At 45.9% G+C, this 19173-nt stretch overlaps 2 protein-coding genes across 4 annotated transcripts in view; both read right to left on the bottom strand.

Annotated features, from left to right (window-relative positions):
- Positions 1 to 5596, bottom strand: part of zzz3 (zinc finger, ZZ-type containing 3) — a 62240-nt gene extending 56644 nt beyond the window's left edge. Inside the window, exon 1 of the mRNA XM_036986720.2 lies at positions 4695 to 5596. The gene's annotated coding sequence lies outside the window, so the exon portion shown is untranslated. The remainder of the gene's footprint in view (positions 1 to 4694) is intronic.
- A 1321-nt stretch (positions 5597 to 6917) lies between these two features.
- usp33 (ubiquitin specific peptidase 33) overlaps positions 6918 to 19173 on the bottom strand; it is a 76931-nt gene continuing 64675 nt past the window's right edge. For all 3 annotated transcript variants that reach the window (XM_090182983.1, XM_090182984.1, XM_090182982.1), the window contains exons 21-23: positions 13637 to 13739; positions 10525 to 10593; positions 6918 to 9709 (exon numbers count right to left, since the gene is read on the bottom strand). In XM_090182983.1, the coding sequence (XP_090039109.1) occupies positions 9549 to 9709; positions 10525 to 10593; positions 13637 to 13739 (333 nt within the window). In that variant the 3' untranslated portion in view covers positions 6918 to 9548. The remainder of the gene's footprint in view (positions 9710 to 10524; positions 10594 to 13636; positions 13740 to 19173) is intronic.

Here is a 19173-nt window from a genome sequence, read left to right as displayed (position 1 = left end):
TAATCACATGGTGTGCTTTCGCAGTAAAGCCTTTTTGAAATCGGACACTGTGGCTGGATTTACAAGCAGTGTATCTTTAAAATGGTGGATAATACTTGTATGTTTGAGGAATTTTAATTATGGGATTTCTGTTGTTTTGAATTTGGCGCCCTGCAGTTTCACTGGCTGTTGACGAGGTGGGACGCGAGCGTCCCACATACCCTAGTGAGGTTAATGATAGTCAACAACACAAGATTTAATTTTCAACAATGAACATTGTTTCTCTGTTTTTGTTTCACAGACTGACCAATGCACACCTGGATTGCATCACAAGGATAGCAACAGACTATACATTTAGAATTAATTCAGTCAAGAAGCAGAGGGGACATTTTCGTTCATTCAACTACTGAGGTAACCCTTAATATTTTTTTATTTTTTATTTATTTATTTCACCTTTATTTAACCAGGTAGGCTAGTTGAGAACAAGTTCTCATTTACAATTGCGACCTGGCCAAGATAAAGCAAAGCAGTTCGACACATACAACGACACAGAGTTACACATGGAGTAAAACAAACATACAGTCAATAATACAGTATAAACAAGTCTATATACGATGTGAGCAAATGAGGTGAGATGAGGGAGGTAAAGGCAAAAAAAGGCCATGGTGGAGAAGTAAATACAATATAGCAAGTAAAACACTGGAATGGTAGATTTGCAATGGGAGAATGTGCAAAGTAGAAATAAAAATAATGGGGTGCAAAGGAGCAAAATAAATAAATTAAATACAGTAGGGAAAGAGGTAGTTGTTTGGGCTAAATTATAGGTGGACTATGTACAGGTGCAGTAATCTGATGGAGATGTTTGATATGGGTCTGGAAGGAGAGTTTACAGTCTAACCAGACACCTAAGTATTTGTAGTTGTCCACGTATTCTAAGTCAGAGCCGTCCAGAGTAGTAATGTTGGACAGGCGGGTAGGTACAGGCAGCGATCGGTTGAAGAGCATGCATTTAGTTTTACTTGTATTTAAGAGCAATTGGAGGCCACGGAAGGAGAGTTGTATGGCATTGAAGCTTGCCTGGAGGGTTGTTAACACAGTGTCCAAAGAAGGGCCAGAAGTATACAGAATGGTGTCGTCTGCGTAGAGGTGGATCAGAGACTCACCAACAGCAAGAGCGACCTCATTGATGTATACAGAGAAGAGAGTCGGTCCAAGAATTGAACCCTGTGGCACCCCCATAGAGACTGCCAGAGGTCCGGACAGCAGGCCCTCCGATTTGACACACTGAACTCTATCAGAGAAGTAGTTGGTAAACCAGGCGAGGCAATCATTTGAGAAACCAAGGCTGTCGAGTCTGCCGATGAGGATGTGGTGATTGACAGAGTCGAAAGCCTTGGCCAGATCAATGAATACGGCTGCACAGTAATGTTTCTTATCGATGGCGGTTAAGATATCATTTAGGACCTTGAGCGTGGCTGGGTTGTTTACATGTGCTGTAGCCTATTTGATGTGTGTATGTATATATTTATGATGTGCTGTACATCAAATCAGTTGCATGTGCTCTATTGCACTGAATTTGCTATCAGTTGATAATTCATAATATGCGTGACGCATTGTTGTCTCTACCTTCTTGGCCTTTGTCGGTGCCCAATAATGTTTGTACCCTGTTTTATGCTGCCATGTTGTGTTGCTACCATGTTGTGTTGTCGTGTGTTGCTGCCATGTTGTCGTGTGTTGCTGCCATGTTGTGTTGTCATGTGTTGCTACCATGCTGTGTTGTCATGTGTTCCTACCATGTCGTGTGTTGCTGCAATGCTGTGTTGTCATGTGTTGCTACCATGCTATGTTGTCATGTGTTCCTACCATGCTGTGTTGTCATGTGTTCCTGCCATGTTGTGTTGTCGTGTGTTGCTGCCATGTTGTGTTGTCGTGTGTTGCTGCCATGCTGTGTTGTTGTGTGTTGCTGCCATGCTGTGTTGTCATGTGTTCCTACCATGCTGTGTTGTCATGTGTTCCTACCATGCTGTGTTGTCGTGTGTTGCTGCCATGTTGTGTTGTCGTGTGTTCCTACCATGCTGTGTTGTCGTGTGTTCCTACCATGCTGTGTTGTCGTGTGTTGCTGCCATGTTGTGTTGTCGTGTGTTGCTGCCATGCTGTGTTGTCGTGTGTTGCTGCCATGCTGTGTTGTCGTGTGTTGCTGCCATGCTGTGTTGTCGTGTGTTCCTACCATGCTGTGTTGTCGTGTGTTCCTACCATGCTGTGTTGTCATGTGTTCCTACCATGCTGTGTTGTCGTGTGTTCCTACCATGCTGTGTTGTCGTGTGTTGCTGCCATGCTGTGTTGTCGTGTGTTCCTACCATGCTGTGTTGTCGTGTGTTGCTGCCAAGCTGTGTTGTCGTGTGTTGCTGCCATGCTGTGTTGTCGTGTGTTCCTACCATGCTGTGTTGTCGTGTGTTGCTGCCAAGCTGTGTTGTCATGTGTTCCTACCATGCTGTGTTGTCATGTGTTCCTACCATGCTGTGTTGTCGTGTGTTCCTACCATGCTGTGTTGTCGTGTGTTGCTGCCATGCTGTGTTGTCGTGTGTTGCTGCCATGCTGTGTTGTCGTGTGTTGCTGCCATGCTGTGTTGTCATGTGTTCCTACCATGCTGTGTTGTCATGTGTTCCTGCCATGCTGTGTTGTCGTCTTTAGGTCTCTCTTTATATAGTGTTGTCTCTCTTGTTGTGATGTGTGTTTAGTCCTATATTTTTTATTTTATTTATTTTTACTCCAAGTCCCAGCCCCCGCAGGAGGCCTTGTTCTTTATTTAACTAGTCAAGTCAGTTATAAGGTTCAATAAAAAATTAAATTGTATCAACCAAAAGTACACCTTGCAAAAAAAAAATAGTGAGTAACACTGTCATAGTGCCCTCCACACACCACTCCAACAAAGAAGTAATGTGACCTAACCATGTAGAAACTAAGGAAGGGAAAGACAGATGGAGACAGGCAGACGGGGGCGTTGTCTATTGTGACACTCTACTTTACATGCCGACTGGTTCACCTTGATGTAACAACAGCTATTCAACTGCCTACGAGCCCTGGACAAAATTATTTTCTGGATTTTTGTTTTAGATTCCGTCTCTCACAGTTGAAGTGTACCCTATGATAAAAATTACAGACCTCTACATGCTTTGTAAGTAGGAAACACTGCCGATTTTTGCAGGTTATCAAATACTTGTTCTCCCCACTGTGTATATGACTAGAGGAACTAACTTTGAACATGTCATAGTAAACCGTTTATTTTCTGGTTACAAAGGTTGTGAAATAAACACGCAACTCCTACTACTGAAGTTTAGAGGTTGCACCTTGCCTACCTCTCCTCTGGCACCCTATTCACAATTATAGTGCACTATTTTTGAACAGGGACCAAAGAGGTGTAAACTTCAGTCGAACGTGTCAAGAGTAAGTTACTTCCTGCCAAGGACGCGTGTTGCATGATATGAACTTTAAATTGACACGTGTTTCCACTAGCTGAGCAGACACTTGCTTTTTGTATTCGTCCCCCCGCAACAATTCACAGTCATGTTGGTATTCTTCAATATAAATGTTTTGTGTGTTTTAAAATCGTGTAAACAAATAGTCACAACAACAAAACGCATGTGAAACAAAAGCAGATAACTACCTCGTTCTTGATTGATAGTACAAGGTGGAGTTGTTCGCAGGTAGGTGTTCTTTGATCAAACTTCACTAATTCACAATGTAAACATTGGAGTATTTACTTCGTCCTCATCTCACGTAGTTTACTTTACCAAATCACTCCATTCAATTGGCCTGACAGACTAAAACCAAATCCGCGGATTGGAACCGCTCCGACAGACCGAGAGCCCCGGTTGAGCCCCAGCCTGCAGAACCCAAAGTTTCACAACACTGATGCGCGAATGTCCAATAAGCCAATGAACTAAGATCCAATACGTTAGCACAGTTAGTTTACAAATATAGTGTCTAACTCCATGGTAGCTAGTGTGCCCTATTCTACCAAGTCAAACTAGCAAGTTAGCTGGCTAACATGAGCTGCAACGTGTAGCCGCTACCGTTAGCCCACATGCTAACCAAACCCATTAAAAGGCTATACTGTAAAGCGGACATAATGTGCAAGGTTGGTCGCACCCTAATTCATTATGCAACCATAAACCGTTAGAAGACATTAGTTGAGAAAAGCTGTTAAACTTGGAACAGTTTGTAAGTGACCGAATAACGAAAAATCCTAGCTAATCATTTTCGCTAGCTAGCTTTTTTTATTACATGAAATAAAACTACCTAGCGGTTAGCTACATTGCATTGGCGCAACGGATAACTAGCCAATTCACTAGCTATATATAGGGTCGTAAAATAGCGGTGAGCTAGTGAATAATAGTTTATATGCAGAATTTAAAAAAAGGTATTTGACAAGCTAGCTAACACTAAAAGCAAGTTCAGTTGAGACACAGCTAGCTAAAACATTGGTGGTTGGCTAGCAGGGAGGCTGCTTTGCTAACAGCGGCTAGTAGCCGATTGTTCGGTGCAGCAACTTTCCTAAAGCAAATCTCCTGCATAACGGCCTCTATTGGTTGACTTAATAAAAAAAAACATGTAGAGTACATAAGTTTATGCTTCACTTCTGATCACACTTGATTGCGACCGATTAATCGTTTATTGAAAAATGGTTTCATGAAGCTAGTTAGAGAATTACTCACCTCACTTCCGCAAATCGTTTGCTGCACACCGTGTGTGTGTGTGTGCTGCAGAGTTCCACGACTGGCGGCGCTCATCAAAATGCAACACTACATTTTTGCTGTTGCAGGGAGAACAGTAGGTAGGTCTACGGGCCAAACAACGGCTAGTGCCAAAAAAAAGTGTGTGGCCCGGTGCCCCAATGCCATCTCACATCTGAGCCAAACATTGGATCTATCATAGTAAAATGTTGTTGCCACATGCACATTTGATAATCTTTTTTTTTTTTAAAGACACTTTCTTATAACCTAGAAATAAAGGGTCCCTTATAATAAAATTAGTAGTTCAGAATCTTATTTGGTGAGATGCTCTTATTAGTTGCTAAACATGACATGTAATGATAGAAAACCAAGTTTTGGTCCACAATTGAATGAAACATTTCCATACAAAATGTACTTTGATCACAACACCACCAACCCCTCCCCCCTCTGGAGACTGAAAAGAGCATGGTTGCTTCACTGCCTGGTTTTTCAACTGCTTGGCCTCCGACCGCAAGGCACCACAGAGGGTAGCGAGTACGGCCCAGTACATCACTGGGGCCAAGCTTCCTGCCATCCAGGACCTCTATACCAGGCGGTGTCAGAGGAAGGCCTTAAAAATTGTGAGACTCCAGCCACCCTAGTCATTAGACTGTTCTCTCTGCTACCGCACGGCAAGAGGTACCGGAGCACCAAGTCGGGGTCCAAAAAGCTTCCCAAAAGCTCTTACAAACAAAACCACGAGACTCCTGAACATCTAATCAAATGGCTACCCAGATGATTTGCATTGTCCCCCTCCCTCTTTTACACTGCTGCTACTCACGATTTATCTATGTAGTCACTAACTACATGCACATATTACCTCAATTATCACACAAGGACTCTGTACCGTAACACCCTGTATATAGCCTCAACATTGACTCTGTACCGGTAGCCCCTGTATATAGCCTTCACATTGACTCTGTACCGTAATACCCTGTATATAGTCTCCACATTGACTCTGTACCGTAATACCCTGTATATAGTCTCCACATTGACTCTGTACCGTAACACCCTGTATATAGTCTCCACATTGACTCTGTACCGTAACACCCTGTATATAGCCTCCACATTGACTCTGTACCGTAACACCCTGTATATAGCCTCCACATTGACTCTGTACCGTAATACCCTGTATATAGCCTCCACATTGACTCTGTACCGTAATACCCTGTATATAGCCTCCACATTGACTCTGTACCGTAATACCCTGTATATAGCCTCCACATTGACTCTGTACCGTAATACCCTGTATATAGCCTCCACATTGACTCTGTACCGTAATACCCTGTATATAGCCTCCACATTGACTCTGTACCGTAATACCCTGTATATAGCCTCCACATTGACTCTGTACCGTAATACCCTGTATATAGCCTCCACATTGACTCTGTACCGTAATACCCTGTATATAGCCTCCACATTGACTCTGTACCGTAATACCCTGTATATAGCCTCCACATTGACTCTGTACCGTAATACCCTGTATATAGCCTCCACATTGACTCTGTACCGTAATACCCTGTATATAGCCTCCACATTGACTCTGTACCGTAATACCCTGTATATAGCCTCCACATTGACTCTGTACCGTAATACCCTGTATATAGCCTCCACATTGACTCTGTACCGTAATACCCTGTATATAGCCTCCACATTGACTCTGTACCGTAACACCCTGTATATAGCCTCCACATTGACTCTGTACCGTAACACCCTGTATATAGCCTCCACATTGACTCTGTACCGTAATACCCTGTATATAGCCTCCACATTGACTCTGTACCGTAATACCCTGTATATAGCCTCCACATTGACTCTGTACCGTAATACCCTGTATATAGCCTCCACATTGACTCTGTACCGTAATACCCTGTATATAGCCTCCACATTGACTCTGTACCGTAATACCCTGTATATAGCCTCCACATTGACTCTGTACCGTAATACCCTGTATATAACCCTCGCTGTTTTTTTTACTACTGCTCTTGCATTTTTTTACATTTTTTTTACTTAAGAAAAATACGTGTTAAGGACTTGTCAGTAACTATTTCACTGCAAGGTCTACACCGGTTGTAATCGGCACGTGGGACAAATTAATGTTTGATAGGTAAATAAACAAGTGTAGAGAAATCATGTTTGGGACAGAACAGTTACACTATTCAACTGTTCCCTTTCATCATCAGGGTTTATTGGAATCATATCAGCCAATCAGAACAGACGTGTTCATGATATGCATTATGCCCTATAGTTCACATACCTACAGCATTATCTAGATTGCTTCTTCGGCCTTCGGGGACCACATACCATAAGCAACATACCCTTATACACATATTAATGTCTTCCACGGACACAACTGATTGTTATGTAATTCTGTACATTTCAGATAGCCACAGAAGTTTGTGATTCATTGAGTACATATTATGCAACGAGTGAGCAATTTTACATGCAATTTAATATGATAATGTGGCCAGCAAGTTTTTCAATGATTAGCGTGTCAGGGTTGGGGTCAATTCCATTTAAATTCCGTTCCACATTTTTTCTCACAGAGAAGCATTGAGGAAAATCCGAATTGGAATTTCAGTTGACTTCCTAGATGGAAATGGGATTGACCCCAACCCTGGCTTGATTGAGTGACTGGGGTCCCCTCTAAAGCATGCATGGTGAACTGAGAGCCTGCCTGACACATATTTTATGCAAAAAGGCTATTAACATCAAATGCCTCCACACTATTTCCCATGGGGCGCTGGCCCAAAGTCGTGCACTAAATAGGGAATAGGGTTCCATGGGGCACTAGCCCAAAGTAGTGCACTATATAGGGAATAGGGTTCCATGGGGCGCTGGCCCAAAGTAGTGCACTATATAGGGAATAGGGTTCCATGGGGCGCTGGCCCAATGTAGTGCACTATGTTGGGAATAGGATACAATAGTAAATCAGCCCCCTGGTCTGGCCCATGGGGGGGGGGGGGGATAAATAACAAGGAAGTGCTGGGACTCCGGACTCACGTTAGTTCTTCTAACCCTGACGCACTGGTACATTTAAAACCCATCATCTTAACCCATCTACAGAGCAAAACATACCAGTCCTTCTTGAGACGATATAATTTAGTTATTCAGCATATCCCTTCTTGATCATCTCATCTTTTAAGATCCTTCTTCTTCGCTTTAAGGAACATGTAAGAGCTAGCACTTCTCTAACCATTCACTTCTAGAACAGGTAAGATAACTTTTTAATATCTATAGTAAAGATGTGATTTTTCTAGCTTTTCCCATTTGCACCAAACAAGACATCTTAAGAGAGTGACATCGGCTCAATTTTTGGTCAAGAGAAAACAAAATAATGAACATAAGCAGAAACAATCCTTCTAGCTGGACACAAAACAGATAAATGCTTAGTTCTGGAAACGACCGGACACCGTTTAGTTCTGGAAACGACCGGACACCGTTTAGTTCTGGAAACGACCGGACACCGTTTAGTTCTGGAAACGACCGGACACCGTTTAGTTCTGGAAACGACCGGACACCGTTTAGTTCTGGAAACGACCAGACACCGTTTAGTTCTGGAAACGACCAGACACCGTTTTAGTTCTGGAAACGACCAGACACCGTTTTAGTTCTGGAAACGACCAGACACCGTTTTAGTTCTGGAAACGACCAGACACCGTTTTAGTTCTGGAAACGACCGGACACCGTTTAGTTCTGGAAACGACCGGACACCGTTTAGTTCTGGAAACGACCGGACACCGCTTAGTTCTGGAAACGACCAGACACCGTTTAGTTCTGGAAACGACCGGACACCGTTTTAGTTCTGGAAACGACCGGACACCGTTTTAGTTCTGGAAACGACCAGACACCGTTTAGTTCTGGAAACGACCAGACACCGTTTAGTTCTGGAAACGACCGGACACCGTTTAGTTCTGGAAACGACCGGACACCGTTTTAGTTCTGGAAACGACCAGACACCGTTTAGTTCTGGAAACGACCAGACACCGTTTAGTTCTGGAAACGACCGGACACCGTTTAGTTCTGGAAACGACCGGATACCGTTTAGTTCTGGAAACGACCAGACACCGTTTTAGTTCTGGAAACGACCAGACACCGTTTAGTTCTGGAAACGACTGGACACCGTTTAGTTCTGGAAACGACCGGACACCGTTTAGTTCTGGAAACGACCGGACACCGTTTAGTTCTGGAAACGACCAGACACCGTTTCCATGCATTATTTTACAGTGCTAATAGAAATTAGATATTTATACATCTATATACAAACATGACTGTCATATCATTTTCAGACAAGTTTATTCCTTCTGTCCAATATTCAAGAAGAGACGTCATGTTGTGGAGGTCAAGGTTAAAGGGGTCGTTTGATCGAATGCTTTTGAAGTAAAAAAAGATCCAAGTGCAAAATAAAAAGGCTTTAGTTGTTGTTGTCCTCAGGGCTGGCGTTGGGGGGGGGTTGTCCTCAGGGCTGGCGTTGGGGGGGGGTTGTCCTCAGGGCTGGCGTTGGGGGGGGGGGGGGTTGTCCTCAGGGCTGGTGTTGGGGGGGGGGGGGGGTTGTCCTCAGGGCTGGCGTTGGGGGGGTTGTCCTCAGGGCTGGCGTTGGGGGGGTTGTCCTCAGGGCTGGCGTTGGGGGGGTTGTCCTCAGGGCTGGCGTTGGGGGGGTTGTCCTCAGGGCTGGCGTTGGGGGGGGTTGTCCTCAGGGCTGGCGTTGGGGGGGTTGTCCTCAGGGCTGGCGTTGGGGGGGTTGTCCTCAGGGCTGGCGTTGGGGGGTTTCCTGTTGGTGTTGTTAACTAGGTAGTGTTAAACGGAGCGTGTCTCCACCTCCATCTTCTCCTCGGACTGCGAGGACGCCTCCGGTTCGGGGTGAGAGACGTTGGGCCGGACCGTGACGACCGGACTCCCTCCGTGCATGGAGTGGAGAAAGTTCCAGGTCTCCTCCGAGATCTGCCCAGAGTCAGCCCCTAGAGAGGCAGAACAGAAACATGGGTTATACAAACTCAACCTGCCCAGAGTCAGTTCCTGTAGAGACAGACACGTTTAACCTGAAGTCATTATAACCTGCCCAGAGTCAGTTCCTGTAGAGACAGACACGTTTAACCTGAAGTCATTATAACCTGCCCAGAGTCAGTTCCTGTAGAGGCAGACACGTTTAACCTGAAGTCATTATAACCTGCCCAGAGTCAGTTTCTGTAGAGACAGACATGTTTAACCTGAAGTCATTATAACCTGCCCAGAGTCAGTTCCTGTAGAGACAGACACGTTTAACCTGAAGTCATTATAACCTGCCCAGAGTCAGTTCCTGTAGAGACAGACACGTTTAACCTGAAGTCATTATAACCTGCCCAGAGTCAGTTCCTGTAGAGGCAGACACGTTTAACCTGAAGTCATTATAACCTGCCCAGAGTCAGTTCCTGTAGAGACAGACATGTTTAACCTGAAGTCATTATAACCTGCCCAGAGTCAGTTCCTGTAGAGACAGACACGTTTAACCTGAAGTCATTATAACCTGCCCAGAGTCAGTTCCTGTAGAGACAGACACGTTTAACCTGAAGTCATTATAACCTGCCCAGAGTCCGTTCCTGTAGAGACAGACACGTTTAACCTGAACTCATTATAATAATCACAACAGTCCTAATAATCTCCCCAGAGTCCAAAAGCAGTTAAGACTCACATAATAATAATAACCATCTAGTCCTGGCAGGACAACACAGCAAGGTAGGTTGGGCTCAATTCCATTTCTAATTCAGAGAGTTAATTGACAGTGTCAGGCTCTTACCTTGTTTGAGTGTTAGATGACCGTTCTTGTTGATGGCTATCTTAGAGTTATCGATTGGTCCTGGTGGATCTTCCAGAGAGGAGGGCAAAGCAGGTATTACACATACTACATTCCTTAAATACTACATGTGTGTATTCCATTTAATATAAAGATGAGATTAGATTACTATTTGTAATATGAGCTAAACATTAGTCGAAAAGGCATTTGTCATTCTACATGAATTTACTACCATTCACTGACCACTACAGTGTAGTGGAACAACAACCAGAGGAAGACAGACCACTACAGTGTAGTGGAACAACAACCAGAGGAAGACAGACCACTACAGTGTAGTGGAACAACAACCAGAGGAAGACAGATCACTACAGTGTAGTGGAACAACAACCAGAGGAAGACAGACCACTACAGTGTAGTGGAACAACAACCAGAGGAAGACAGACCACTACAGTGTAGTGGAACAACAACCAGAGGAAGACAGACCACTACAGTGTAGTGGAACAACAACCAGAGGAAGACAGATCACTACAGTGTAGTGGAACAACAACAACCAGAGGAAGACAGACCACTACAGTGTAGTGGAACAACAACCAGAGGAAGACAGACCACTACAGTGTAGTGGAACAACAACCAGAGGAAGACAGACCACTACAGTGTAGTGGAACAACAACCAGAGGAAGACAGATCACTACAGTGTAGTGGAACAACAACAACCAGAGGAAGACAGACCACTACAGTGTAGTGGAACAACAACCAGAGGAAGACAGACCACTACAGTGTAGTGGAACAACAACCAGAGGAAGACAGATCACTACAGTGTAGTGGAACAACAACAACCAGAGGAAGACAGACCACTACAGTGTAGTGGAACAACAACAACCAGAGGAAGACAGACCACTACAGTGTAGTGGAACAACAACCAGAGGAAGACAGATCACTACAGTGTAGTGGAACAACAACCAGAGGAAGACAGATCACTACAGTGTAGTGGAACAACAACAACCAGAGGAAGACAGACCACTACAGTGTAGTGGAACAACAACCAGAGGAAGACAGACCACTACAGTGTAGTGGAACAACAACCAGAGGAAGACAGATCACTACAGTGTAGTGGAACAACAACCAGAGGAAGACAGACCACTACAGTGTAGTGGAACAACAACCAGAGGAAGACAGATCACTACAGTGTAGTGGAACAACAACCAGAGGAAGACAGACCACTACAGTGTAGTGGAACAACAACCAGAGGAAGACAGACCACTACAGTGTAGTGGAACAACAACCAGAGGAAGACAGATCACTACAGTGTAGTGGAACAACAACCAGAGGAAGACAGACCACTACAGTGTAGTGGAACAACAACCAGAGGAAGACAGACCACTACAGTGTAGTGGAACAACAACCAGAGGAAGACAGATCACTACAGTGTAGTGGAACAACAACCAGAGGAAGACAGATCACTACAGTGTAGTGGAACAACAACCAGAGGAAGACAGACCACTACAGTGTAGTGGAACAACAACCAGAGGAAGACAGATCACTACAGTGTAGTGGAACAACAACCAGAGGAAGACAGATCACTACAGTGTAGTGGAACAACAACCAGAGGAAGACAGACCACTACAGTGTAGTGGAACAACAACAACCAGAGGAAGACAGATCACTACAGTGTAGTGGAACAACAACAACCAGAGGAAGACAGACCACTACAGTGTAGTGGAACAACCACAACCAGAGGAAGACAGACCACTACAGTGTAGTGGAACAACAACCAGAGGAAGACAGATCACTACAGTGTAGTGGAACAACAACAACCAGAGGAAGACAGACCACTACAGTGTAGTGGAACAACAACCAGAGGAAGACAGACCACTACAGTGTAGTGGAACAACAACCAGAGGAAGACAGATCACTACAGTGTAGTGGAACAACAACAACCAGAGGAAGACAGACCACTACAGTGTAGTGGAACAACAACCAGAGGAAGACAGACCACTACAGTGTAGTGGAACAACAACAACCAGAGGAAGACAGATCACTACAGTGTAGTGGAACAACAACCAGAGGAAGACAGATCACTACAGTGTAGTGGAACAACAACAACCAGAGGAAGACAGACCACTACAGTGTAGTGGAACAACAACCAGAGGAAGACAGACCACTACAGTGTAGTGGAACAACAACAACCAGAGGAAGACAGATCACTACAGTGTAGTGGAACAACAACAACCAGAGGAAGACAGACCACTACAGTGTAGTGGAACAACAACCAGAGGAAGACAGATCACTACAGTGTAGTGGAACAACAACCAGAGGAAGACAGACCACTACAGTGTAGTGGAACAACAACCAGAGGAAGACAGACCACTACAGTGTAGTGGAACAACAACCAGAGGAAGACAGACCACTACAGTGTAGTGGAACAACAACCAGAGGAAGACAGATCACTACAGTGTAGTGGAACAACAACAACCAGAGGAAGACAGACCACTACAGTGTAGTGGAACAACAACAACCAGAGGAAGACAGATCACTACAGTGTAGTGGAACAACAACAACCAGAGGAAGACAGATCACTACAGTGTAGTGGAACAACAACAACCAGAGGAAGACAGACCACTACAGTGTAGTGGAACAACAACAACCAGAGGAAGACAGACCACTACAGTGTAGTGGAACAACAACCAGAGGAAGACAGATCACTACAGTGTAGTGGAACAACAACCAGAGGAAGACAGATCACTACAGTGTAGTGGAACAACAACCAGAGGAAGACAGACCACTACAGTGTAGTGGAACAACAACCAGAGGAAGACAGATCACTACAGTGCAGTGAAGTGAAACATTTACAACTAGTCCTGAGGTCACAGCTAGGGGGCAGGGACTCCCAGTGCTTTAGCCACTCACCATTGTCCTTTCCCTTAACGAAGCCCTCCCACTCTCTGAACCAGCCACTCACCATTGTCCTTTCCCTTGACGAAGCCCTCCCACTCTCTGAACCAGCCACTCACCATTGTCCTTTCCCTTGACGAAGCCCTCCCACTCTCTGAACCAGCCACTCACCATTGTCCTTTCCCTTGACGAAGCCCTCCCACTCTCTGAACCAGCCACTCACCATTGTCCTTTCCCTTAACGAAGGCCTCCCACTCTCTGAACCACTGCATGCTGATGCAGTATATGACCACTGGAGATTCTTCCTCCTGAAACGCCTTGTTCAGCTGGTGGGGGGGGGGGGGGGGCGATAGGGAGAGAAGAGGGAATGGGCGGGGGAAAAGGGGGATGAGGGAGAGATGTAGAGGAAGAAAGAAGATTGAAAGATCATAATTTCACTTAGTTTACAACATTAATTTATCTACCGCTCTCTTCTATTCCTCCCTGAGACATCTCTTCCCTCCCTCCCCCTTTCTCCCTCCCTCCCCCCTCTTCTCCCTCCCCCCTTTCCTCTCTCTCTCCCTCCCTCCCTCTCTCCCTGCCTCCCTCTCTCCCCCCCTTTCCTTCCTCCCTCCCTGCCTCCCTCCCTCCCTCCCTCTCTCCCTGCCTCCCTCCCTCCCTCTCTGCCTCCCTCCCTCCCTCTCTCTCTCCCCCCCCTTTCCTTCCTCCCTCCCTGCCTCCCTCTCCCTTTCCTCCCTGCCTCCCTCCCTCCCTGCCTCCCTCCCTCCCTGCCTCCCTCCCTCCCTCCCTCCCTCCCTCCCTACCTGCCTGCCTCCCTCCCTACCTCCCTGCCTCCCTGCCTGCCTGTCCCCTCCCTGCCTGCCTGTCCCCTCCCTGCCTGCCTCCCTGTCTCCTCCCTCCCTGCCTGCCTCCTCCCTCCCTGCCTGCCTGCCTCCCTCCCTCTCTCCCTCCCTCCCTGCCTCTCTCCCTCCCTCCCTGCCTCTCTCCCTCCCTCCCTGCCTCTCTCCCTCCCTCCCTGCCTCTCTCCCTCCCTCCCTGCCTCTCCCTCCCTCCCTGCCTCTCCCTCCCTGCCTCTCCGCCTCTCCCTCCCTGCCTCTCCGCCTCTCCCTCCCTGCCTCTCCGCCTCTCCGCCTCTCCCTGCCTCTCCGCCTCTCCCTGCCTCTCCGCCTCTCCGCCTCTCCGCCTCTCCCTCCCTCCCTGCCTCTCTCCCTCCCTCCCTGCCTCTCTCCCTCCCTCCCTGCCTCTCTCCCTCCCTCCCTGCCTCTCTCCCTCCCTCCCTGCCTCTCTCCCTCCCTCCCTGCCTCTCTCCCTCCCTCCCTGCCTCTCTCCCTCCCTCTCCGCCTCTCCCTCCCTGCCTCTCTCCCTCCCTCCCTGCCTCTCTCCCTCCCTCCCTGCCTCTCTCCCTGCCTCTCTCCCTGCCTCTCTCCCTGCCTCTCTCCCTGCCTCTCTCCCTGCCTCTCTCCCTGCCTCTCTCCCTGCCTCTCTCCCTGCCTCTCTCCCTGCCTCTCTCCCTGCCTCTCTCCCTGCCTCTCTCCCTGCCTCTCTCCCTGCCTCTCTCCCTGCCTCTCTCCCTGCCTCTCTCCCTGCCTCTCTCCCTGCCTCTCTCCCTGCCTCTCTCCCTGCCTCTCTCCCTGCCTCCCTCCCTGCCTCCCTCCCTCCCTCCCTGCCTCCCTCCCTGCCTCCCTCCCTCCCTCCCTGCCTCCCTCCCTGCCTCCCTCCCTGCCTCTCTCCCTCCCTGCCTCTCTCCCTCCCTGCCATCCTGTCTGTGTGCAGTCAGTGGCCCTGTCTCAATAGCGATCCATGCATCTTAAATAGTAAAACGGAGGAGGAAAAAAAAGACAGTTTTCTAGTATGTGACATTTTGAAAAACGAGTACACTTTATATATATATTTTAAATGACCATTTTCTTCTCTCTCTCAGACACTTCAGAACAAACTTCCTTTAGATGTTGTTGTTGTTGGTGGGGACGATCTGTTCGTTATTCAATGTGTTTATATGGGCTAATAGCACTAAGGCCAAATAAACATGTTTTATATATATTTTTGACACTTCAAGGAGTCTTAATTCAAAATCAATTGGCAAAATTATCCTTGACATGACCTTCTTAAAGAAATTCCACGTAGCTTACGACGGGACTTAGCTGTAGAACGTTCTGAGGACCTGAGGGCCCATGCAAAATCTTTTCATCCTCCTGTGGAGGAGAAGTGGCGTTGTCCTCTTCATGACTCTGTTGGTGTGTTTTGGACCATAAATAGATCATTAGTGATGTGGACACCGAGGAACTTGAAGCTCTCGACCTGCCTTAACAAATCATGTCCAATTAATTGAATTTACCACAGGTGGACCCCAAGTTGTAGAAACATCTCAAGGATGATCAATGGAAACAGGATGCACCCGATGTCAAGAGGTCTGAATTGTTTCCGAATGCACTGTATACAGCTCGTTGAGTACGGTCTTCGTGCCAGCATCGGTTTGTGGTCGTAAACAGAAAGCTACGAAAAATACATGCTACATGACCCAATGTATGTGGACACCTGCTCGTCGAACATCTCATTCCAAAATCATGGGAAATAATAGGCGTTGGTCCTCCTTTGCAGCAATAACAGCCTCCACTCTTCTGGCTTTCCACTAGATGTTGGAACATTGCTGAGGGGACTTGCTTCCATTCAGCCACAAGAGCATTAGTGAGGTCGGGCACTGATGTTGGGCGATTAGGCCTGGCTCACGGTCCGCATTCCAATTCATCCCAAAGGTGTTCAATGGGGTTGAGGTCAGGGCTCTGTGCAGGCCAGTCAAGTTCTTTCACACCGATCTCGATAATCCATTTCTGTATGGACCTAGCTTTGTGCACGGGGGCATTGTCATGCCGAAACACGTTAGGCCTTTCCATAACTGTGGCCACAAAGTTGGAAGCATAGAAGGGTCTAGAATGTCATTGTATGCTGCAGTGTTAAGTTCTCCTATCACTGGAACTAAAGAGCCTACAGTTGATCGGGGCAGCTCTAGCAGCGAAACATTTTTACAAACTGATTTGTTGGAAAGGTGGCATTGTATTTAAAGTAACTGAGCTGTTGAGTAAGGCCATTCTACTGCCAATGTTTATCTATGGAGATTAAAATTTAGTACACATCATATGCCTGCCAGCAACAGGTGTGGCTGAAATGATCAGAATCCACTAATTTTAAGGGGTATCCACATACTTTTGTAAATACAGTGTAGATGAAAATATCTTGGTAAATAGTACGATCTACAGTTTATCATGAGGTACTCTACCTCAGGGGAGCAGAACCTCGAGACTTCTTTAATATTAGAGATGGCGCACCAGCTGTTGTTGACACCCTCCCAAGTAAACAACTTGGAAGACGGCGAAGATTCTGCGATGGCTCTCTTTAGATTGATCACGACCATTTCATCATACATCTTTAAAAAGCCCCGTGCCTTTAGCAGGATTATAAGTTATAACTGTTCCGACAAAAAATGTTAGCTTACATGGTTAATTGCTGTTTACTTCCTATTTAACGTTAGCCTAGTTTGCTAGCTAGCGTCATTGCACTTAGGGGTTTAAATCACTACTCCAAACAGTCACAAAATGTTTGTTTTGCAATAGAAACTGTAGTTTTCATTTGCTGTCCAATAGAAACTGTAGTTTTCATTTGCTGTCCAATAGAAACTGTAGTTTTCATTTGCTGTCCAATAGAAACTGTAGTTTTCATTTGCTGTCCAATAGAAACTGTAGTTTTCATTTGCTGTCCAATAGAAACTGTAGTTTTCATTTGCTGTCCAATAGAAACTGTAGTTTTCATTTGCTGTCCAATAGAAACTGTAGTTTTCATTTGCTGTCCAATAGAAACTGTAGTTTTCATTTGCTGTCCAATAGAAACTGTAGTTTTCATTTGCTGTCCAATAGAAACTGTAGTTTTCATTTGCTGTCCAATAGAAACTGTAGTTTTCATTTGCTGTCCAATAGAAACTGTAGTTTTCATTTGCTGTCCAATAGAAACTGTAGTTTTCATTTGCTGTCCAATAGAAACTGTAGTTTTCATTTGCTGTCCAATAGAAACTGTAGTTTTCATTTGCTGTCCAATAGAAACTGTAGTTTTCAATTTAATAAAGTATGTGGGAGTCTAGCTACAGGAACTTTACAACTCTACTTTGCTCATGTTTTGGTTAATGTTGTACTTCATCTGATGTATTTTAATTAAATTTTATTTCACCTTTATTTAACTAGGTAGGCTAGTTGAGAACAAGTTCTCATTTACAACTGCGACCTGGCCAAGATAAAGCAAAGCAGTTCGACACAAACAACAACACAGAGTTACACATGGAATAAACAAACATACAGTCAATAATACAGTAGAAAAATCTATATACAGTGTGTGCAAATGAGGTAGGATAAGAGAGGTAAGGCAATAAATAGGCCATGGTGGCAAAGTAATTACAATATAGCAATTAAACACTGGAATGGTAGAATGTGCAGAAAATGCATGTGCAAGTTGAGATACTGGGGTGCAAAGGAGCAAGATAAATAAATACAGTGTGTGGATGAGATAGGTAGTTGGATGGGCTATTTACAGATGGGCTATGTACAGATGCAGTGTTCTGTGAGCTGCTCTGGCAGCTGGTGCTTAAAGCTAGTGAGGGGGATATGAGTCTCCAGCTTCAGAGATTTTTGCAGTTCGTTCCAGTCATTGGCAGCAGAGAACTGGAAGGAGAGGCGGCCAAAGGAAGAATTGGCTTTGGGGGTGACCAGTGAGATATACCTGCTGGAGCGCGTGCTAGGGGTGGGTGCTGCTATGGTGACCAGTGAGCTGAGATAAGGCGGGGCTTTACCTAGCAAAGACTTGTAGATGGCCTGGAGCCAGTGGGTTTGGCGACGAATATGAAGCGAGGGCCAGCCAACGAGAGCATACAGGTCGCAGTGGTGGGTAGTATATGGGGCTTTGGTGACAAAACAGATGGCACTGTGATAGACTGCATCCATTTTGTTGAGTAGGGTATTGGAGGCTATTTTGTAAATGACATCGCCAAAGTCGAGGATTGGTAGGATGGTCAGTTTTACGAGGGTGTTTGGCAGCATGGGTGAAGGATGCTTTGTTGCGAAATAGGAAGCCAATTCTAGATTTAATTTTGGATTGGAAGGAGAGTTTAGTCTAACCAGACACCCAGGTTTTTGTAGTTGTCCACGTATTCTAAGTCAGAGCCGTCCAGAGTCGTGATGCTGGACAGGCGGGCAGGTGCAGGCAGCGATCGGTTGAAGAGCATGCATTTAGTTTTACTTGCATTTAAGAGCAGTTGGAGGCCACGGAAGGAGAGTTGTATGGCATTGAAGCCCGTCTGGAGGTTAGTTAATACAGTGTCCAACAATGGGCCATAAGTATACAGAATGGTGTCGTCTGGGTAGATGTAGATCAAAGAATCACCAGCAGCAAGAGCGACATCATTGATGTATACTGAGAAGAGAGTCGGCCTGAGAATTGAACCCTGTGGCACCCCCATAGAGACTGCCAGAGGTCCGGACAACAGGCCCTTCGATTTGACACACTGAACTCTATCAGAGAAGTAGTTGGTGAACCAGGCGAGGCAGTCATTTGGGAAACCAAGGCTGTTGAGTCTGCCGATAAGAATGTGGTGATTGACAGAGCCGAAAGCCTTAGCCAGGTCGATGAATATGGCTGCACAGTATTGTCTCTTATCGATGGCAGTTCAGATATCATTTAGGACCTAGAGCGTGGCTGAGGTGCACCCATGACCAGCTCGGA

The sequence above is a fragment of the Oncorhynchus mykiss genome, chromosome 8 (genome assembly GCF_057628025.1).
Source record: "Oncorhynchus mykiss isolate SJ-2025 chromosome 8, ASM5762802v1, whole genome shotgun sequence".
Lineage (NCBI taxonomy): Eukaryota > Metazoa > Chordata > Actinopteri > Salmoniformes > Salmonidae > Oncorhynchus > Oncorhynchus mykiss.
Note: the sequence above shows the minus strand (reverse complement) of the source record. Positions and strands in the feature narration are given on the sequence as shown.